The 7,439-nt window shown below is 39.9% G+C and overlaps 1 protein-coding gene across 1 annotated transcript in view; it reads left to right on the top strand.

The window, feature by feature from the left end:
* LOC101854119 overlaps positions 1 to 2,745 on the top strand; it is a gene marked incomplete in the record, with an annotated part of 10,741 nt that extends 7,996 nt beyond the window's left edge. The window contains 1 exon segment of the mRNA XM_013088015.2: positions 1,737 to 2,745. Coding sequence (XP_012943469.1) covers positions 1,737 to 1,996 — 260 coding nt within the window.
* Between the last annotated feature and the right edge of the window lie 4,694 nt (positions 2,746 to 7,439).

Here is a 7,439-nt window from a genome sequence, read left to right as displayed (position 1 = left end):
TTGTCTGTCTCGCTCTGCTTCTGTCTCTCTCTCTCTTTCTCTCTCATTCTCAACTTTTCCATCTTTCCGATCCCCTCTCTCCTTTTTTCTACCTCTCTCTCTAGCCCTACCTACCTACCTACCTACCTACCTACCTACCTACCTACCTACCTACCTATCTATCTATCTATCTATCTATCTATCTATCTATCTATCTATCTATCTATCTCTGTCTCTTTCTCTCTCTGGGCCTTCATTTCTCTTTGCTTCTCCCTTTCTCTATCTTATGTCAAGTACGCAGAGGATCTATTTAATAATCACTGTTCCCCGCAGCGAGACCTAATCATTCATCATCATCCGGTGCCTTGCCGACTGGCGTGGGCGATCATGGACCTCCACTTCCATCTGTCTTTCTAAGCAGCAATGGTGTCTGTTGTTCTTGCTGCTCCCAGCCATGTTGTCATCTTGTCCAGTATTTTTTCCCTCTGTCTACCTCTACCTTTCTTTCCATCAAACTTTCCTGTTGTTACAATGTTCTCTAATGCTTCTTTCCGCATTGTGTGTCCGAAAAAATTTGCCTGTCGTTTTCTTATATTCGTGATAAGTTGTTTTCTATAATTTGCTTCAACCAGGACTTCTTCATTTGATTTTCTAGCTGTCCATGGGATACGTAGCATGCGTCTCATGAACCACAACTCTGCCGCAATAATTGTTTTTTCCAGCTGTTTATTGATTGTCCATGCTTCGCACCCGTATAATAGGATTGGCTCGATGTAGCTTTTCATTACTCTTTTCCTCATTTCCAGTGACAGATTGATGTTTGTTAGTATCTGTTTCATCTTGTGGAAGGTTGCTTTTGCTTGGCAAATGCGGTTTTTAATTTCGGTGTGACATCTACCATCTGATGATATAATGGTCCCCAAATATCTAAAATGTTGTACTTGCTTGAGGGTGGTATCATTGATTTTGATATTGCATGTTGGGATTGGAGTATTTCTAATCATTATAAAATTCAAATTATAGCCTCGCGGGGACGTGATAAGTGCAAAACAGATCCTTAAGTTTTTATGCAGTTATCTCCCCTGGTTAAAAGCTTTCCTCTGAATTTAATTTTGCTTGGAAATTACTGCAGAAACTACCCAGCAAGAAAACTGAATTGCACCTGCCTCTGCCGAATGAAAATTTAGCCTAGGGGCCATTTAATTGGCAGGTGGTCATTACATCTAAAGGCAAGTCGAGTGAGGCTCTGAAAATCCTTTTTCATCTACGGAAAAACAGGTTGCGTTTTTCGCCCTAGGAAGCCGTTACCTAGGATTCAATTATTCGCGTCATCTAAACGGCCCGTTTTCCCTCAGATTAACCGCCTTATTTCTCTCTCTCTCTCTCTCTCTCTCTCTCTCTCTCTCTCTCTCTCTCTCTCTCTCTCTCTCACACACACACACACACACACACACACACACACACACACACACACACACACACACACACACACACACACACACACACACACACACTCCCTCTCTCTCTATCTCTCTCTCACTTTCCCTCTCCCCCCTCTCTCTTTCTCTCTCTCTCTCTCTCTCTCTCTCTCTCTCTCTCTCTCTCTCTCTCTCTTTCTCTTCCCTTGCAATTTCAATTTATTTCTTTAAAATGAGCAGGGAAGGGGCACAGAAGAAAAGAAAGTGGGAAGGGGTGTCCAAGCCACCCCCCGCCCCCTTTCCAGATGCTCTAAAGACATATTTCTCTTTTTCAATCAGATTTCCTCACGGTTTGCCGGACCATTGCTAGGGGAGTGGAGAGACAACGTTTAGCGGCCCTGCAGGACCGGTTGACAAAGGCTGGGAAGGCGTCCAGATTTGTCACCGACTCCACTCGTCATGTGCGAGGCCTGCAAAGCGTCACATCCGACCTGAGGTCGCTGGTGGGCCGCGCTGAGGTGGTACTGGGATCCCTGCCACAAGTGGTGAAGAAAGTCACGGGAGTTTCCGCTTGTGTCAGCGCCGTCGGGTGTGAGTGAGGAATAATATAATGCCTGAAATATAAAAGTATTGAGATAAGCTCTCTGGCATTTGTTGTTGTTGTTGTTGCTGTTGTTGTTGTTGTTGTTGCTGTTAGTAAAGCTTTTTATTGATGTTGATGTTGGTGATGTAGCTGTGTTGTAGGGGTTTTTTTTGGTCGTTGTTTTACTGCTACTGATAGTGACGTTGTTTTTGTTCGTGCATCTTCGAGTACGTATGCGTACGCACGGAACACAGTTTTCATTTTAAAGTTGGTGGCTTAATTCTTATTCTTCTTTTATGTGAAGGCACTTATCGGATGAAGGAAAAAGTAACAAAGAAAAATTATAAGAAAAACATTATGGATTTGCAAAATTTTGTAAATATACATTCACGTAAATTACGGTTTATGGAAAGAACGTTGGAAATACCCTTTGCTCAGTCATTCTGTTTCGTCTCTTGCATTGCCTTTTAATAATATGATGTCTTGAAGATGATACCTACTGTCAGATATTATAGATTCTCTAGAAAACCCTCCACGTGTGTTGTGCTCGCCTTGATTAATTGTGTACGTCCCTCTTATGTGCATGAAATTATCTGTTTGGGAAAAAAATGGCTAGTAGCGTTTGATTTTCAACTTGCTTTCAAAACAGCATACATAATCATCTCATAGCGATATTTTGAACAATATTGTTGTCTAGGTCACTTGCTCATGCATTCAGAATAAACTTTGAGAACAAGGGTGAATCTTGGTGAAAAAACCCACAAACTAAATGGTTATTTTATAGTTCTTAAATCACTGCACCCATGATGGGTTCTAGATATTAGTTGTTCTTTGTCTTAGAAGTTGCATCGGCCTCACGGCACTGGTAATGAATGACTGAGAAAAAGGCGAGTGGATATTTTGGAGTTTATTGTTGGGTCTAATGGGGAGTGTGATTGTTTTTTGTTGTTGGGTTTTTTTTTTGGTTGGGGGAAGGGGGGAGTAGGGGGGGGGGGAGAAAGAGAACACTCTAAATAACAGCTGGAAACAAATCAAATTTATAGAAGCAAGTACGTATAAGGAGGGTGTGGGGGAGAGAGGAGGGGGGATTAGGAGGGGATTGCTTTCTACAGTGACCTTGACGTCGATGGTTCCTGCACGCGCGTGAAATCATGCAGCTCACGCGCGTGCGTTGTGGCGTGGTTGTGGGAGAAGATCGTGAGGCGATGACAGAGGGGAGACCCAGCATTGTTCGCTTCCCATCCCCACTCTCTCTTTTTAATCAGTTACCAGTGCGGCAACTGACAACCTAAATCTGTCAAACAATGCAAAATGCAAAAAGTTTCTACCAAATGGAGTAATGTGCTCGGTAATACCGTTTGTAGTTGAGAAAAGGTGAGTAGGCTGCTTTTCTCAGATTAGATTTTTCAGTAACAACATGACGATGTACTGAGGAAGAAAACCATGGTTCCCATTCTCTGGTTTCAATCTGTTTCAGCAATATCAGTACTGCAGTTTGTGGTTGAATAAATCCTGTACGAGTGTCTGTGGTATAGTAGTTAGCCTCTTCTTAGTTACAGGCAGAAGAAATGAGTTCGATTCCCGTTTGGGAAAGTACTTAATTGAATATCAACTGTAAGGTTGGTTTGGAAATGACAAGCGGGATATCCAAACAGCCCGCCTTTAATTCAAACGATCTCAGTTGTATTTATAGTGTTGCAACATCTAACCGGTTTACTTATAATCTGTTAATAAAGCCTGCAACGCTTTCAAATCCATGTTATGGGTATTGTAAGTTCGCATGAGAAGTTATAATAATTGATATCTGACAACATCGAACATACGGCCTTGACTAACGCTGGGCACCCGGATAAATCCATTCCAAGGAGGTAATTTTCTTTAATATTTCAAGACGGTGTACCTTTTACCCGCAGCCCTGGGAATATGCATTATTATTTAAACATTATTGGATTGATAACCCCTCCCATTTCTCTCTCTCTCTCTCTCTCTCTCTCTCTCTCTCTCTCACACACACACACACACACACACACACACACACACACACACACACACACACACACTCTCTTTCTCTCTCTCTCTCTCTCTCTCCCTCTCTCTCTCTCTCTCTCTCTCTCTCTCTCTCTCTCTCTCTCTCTCTCTCTACCGGTCTATCTGTATCTTTTTTCTGTCTGTCTGCCCGTCTATCTGTCAGTCTGTCTGCCCCCCCCCTCCATCTCTTTCTCTGTCTGTCTCCCCACCCCCCCCCCCTCTCTCTCTCTCTAGCTCTGTTTCCTGTCCCCCCTCCCCCTTTTTTTACCCCAAGGTCCAGTAAGGTCCTGTGTTGGTGGGAATAATACTGTTCTTGTTGAATACTCACAACCGTCCTTTAACACTAGCAGAATGAAACAGACGAAGCCGTCATTTATCGTATACCAGCAATTTCACCTCATTAACGCCAAGAATTTTTCTCGCTATTTAGGACAAAATACAAAGAAACGTTCAACCAGCCTTGGTTTCATTTCTGATACAGCTAATATTTCTTCTGTGTGTAATATTTTTTTTCTTAAGATACAAACAATGCCTAACCATGGTAGATGGTTTTTATTATTCTTTTCATTTATTTGTTTATTAATTTTCGTTTTAGGTATTACGACACTTTTTCGGAAATGAGAAATAATAGAAAAATTTGACCACTATTTAGTGACCTATGTCCAACTACTTTAGTGAAGAAAACTCATTTCCAAGGATTGCAATACTATGCCAGTGAAAATGCCCCTTAAAAAATAAACACCTTCTTTAAGTCTTTCAGAATAACACTGCTCGGTTTGTCCTAAAAAGAACAAAAGAGACTCAGCATCACAACCCTTAGACTCATAACATCTCTACATGCTGCAGGTTAAAAAGAGAATCACGTATAAACTGTCCACTTTTTGTCATACATGTTTGAACGGTATTTCACCTCCATGACATTAATATTTAAATCTTTGAGGGCGTGCGTACTGGCCATTCTTCAACGCTTGAATATATTATGCTGTTTTGGGGCACTTAACTTTTTCTCTGCAAGGACTGGCACCGTCTTGAGCGGCTGAGTAGGATTATAGAATTGATTTTGCAATTAAAGGATTAATAGCAGCAGTTGAGCTTCTTTAATTTACACATATTGTTCTTTTTAAAAAATCTGAAACTTAAAAAGGCAGGCAGAAACATGCATACTATGTAATATTATAATTCACTGAAGTGTTCAGCAACATTGCCTTTGGTCTGGTGCTGCTGATCTGACATGTGTCGCATCCGTTCTTAAAGAGTTTAAAAAAATACTACTGACCCTTTACATTCCATCAAGATAGTTTAAGTCTTCAACAGACACCTCCAATCAAATAGGAATACTCAAGTTGAATTCCAAGATGGCAGATTTTTTAAAAAATGGCTGGCCCTTAAACATGGAACACATTCTTGCTTTAAAAAAACTGAAAAAAGGAAAGAAAAGAGAATACAGTTCCTTCCAACATACGGATCTGGAAACACATCTCATTAAATCTTTTCTACTGTCGTCACTCTCTTTCATTGCAGCGAATGTTCTCGCATTTCCCTTGTCTGTGTACTATCTATTCTAAATAACTGTACAGCGCTAAGAGCGTGTTTCATAACGGATAGGACATTGTATGAATGTTGTTAATTAATTATCATCATTATCATTATTATTATTTTTCTTCATCTTATTATTATAATTATTATTATTATTATTTCCTTATCATTATCATTATCTTAATTATTATTAGTAGTAGTAGTAGCCGTAGTGGTATAATTGTTGTTGTTGTTGTTATATTATTATTACTATTATTATTATCATTATTATTATTATTGTTGTTGTTGTTATTATTATTTATTGTTATTATTATTATCATCATTATTGTTATTATTATTATCATTATTATTATTATTATTATTATTATTATTATTATTATTATTATTATTATTATTAATATTATTCATTGTGTGTTTTAATTATTTTGTTTTGTTCATATTGCAGTATTATCTATTTGTGGTTGCCAAATTTTGCAATTCAAAAGGCTTTTTAATGGCTGTATCGATCGACATATATATATATCATAGAGGCGCCTAAAACATACTTGAAAATGTATTCACCCAATCATCCTCTTAAAGCCTTGTAATACCCACTCACGCAGCATACCAATTTAAAGCAACAACAAAATTCTGGACTATCTGACACATAACTATTTTATCTATGTTGAGAGTAGCCCGAGATATGGTCACTCAAATTGACCTTTAAAAAATTAAGCTTGGCTGAAGTGTGCCAAATCAAAGAAGCGTAACAGTGTGTTTGTGCGTGTTGAGGTGCATCAACATTGGCGGAATGGACATGTATTGAATATCAAATAAATCGAGATATCCATTAGAACAGCATGGCCTGATGCTGTTTTCAAACAGACTGAAAAACAGAGCGGTCGCAAATATCACGCAAAACCTGGCCGTACCATTACATGTGCTCATTAATATTTTGTTTAGGAGAATTTGTTTCGTGTAGAGCACGAAACCTTTTTTGAACATGAACTGTTAGATTTTGGACATAACGGAGGTGCCCTCACGAGAATCACCGGATGGCTTGGTTTAGTGAACTTCATCGCGCAAGTACTAGAAAGTCATGTCTTGCCATTATTTTCGACATGGTGTCAATCGGGGAGTCATCTCCATACATGACAAAGCAGTTTCTCACTGGGCCAATTCCGCCAGTCAATTCATGGAAGACCAGATCATGCCAACTTGGAATGGTCACCAGAAAATAGCCCCAATGTGAATCCTACATGTATGTTAAACCCCCATGAAACTGCAGTTGAAGAAAAGCGATTTTGCCCCTAATTCAGACCCTTTGTTTGCAACTCTCTGTGGCATTTGGGAACAACTGACAGATATAATGTTCAAAATGTTATAGTCTAAGCCCAAACGGTTTGATGGTAATGGTTAAATCAAGAGCAATACCATCCCCCCCCCCCGGGCCAGTGCCACTGACTGAAGTGTCTTTACGCCATTCCCAAAGTGGGGACATTTCTCGTTCAAGCATAGTAGAAATGTAAATGGGCTGACTCATGTCACGCTCATTACTGTGCCTGATCTACAACAGGGAACTGCTGCCTTTTCTTTCCTGATCCTTACTATTGTCATTTTCCTCTACTTCTTTTGTATGTTTGCCACTATCTTGTGACCTGCTATTTTGGGGTGCCTATTGATAGTGGAAGCAGACCTTGTGCTGTTGAAGCTAGAGAGGTGAACAGTCTGAGTCTGATTCCCTGTAAAGACTTTTCTGTTGACATCCATCCCTTGGCGCTTATGTGACCTTATGCAGTTGCGAGCGCCGAAAAACCCTCTACTATAAAAAAAAAACAAGAGCAATGATAACGTCGTTAGCAGTAACAGCAAAAAAAGCAGAAGACTGCCATGGTACTGAGTAGAGAGAGAGAGAG

The sequence above is a fragment of the Aplysia californica genome, unplaced genomic scaffold (assembly GCF_000002075.1).
Source record: "Aplysia californica isolate F4 #8 unplaced genomic scaffold, AplCal3.0 scaffold00672, whole genome shotgun sequence".
NCBI classification, from domain to species: Eukaryota; Metazoa; Mollusca; class Gastropoda; order Aplysiida; family Aplysiidae; genus Aplysia; species Aplysia californica.
The sequence above is the reverse complement of the archived record's forward strand: the minus strand, read 5'-3'. Positions and strand labels throughout refer to the sequence as shown.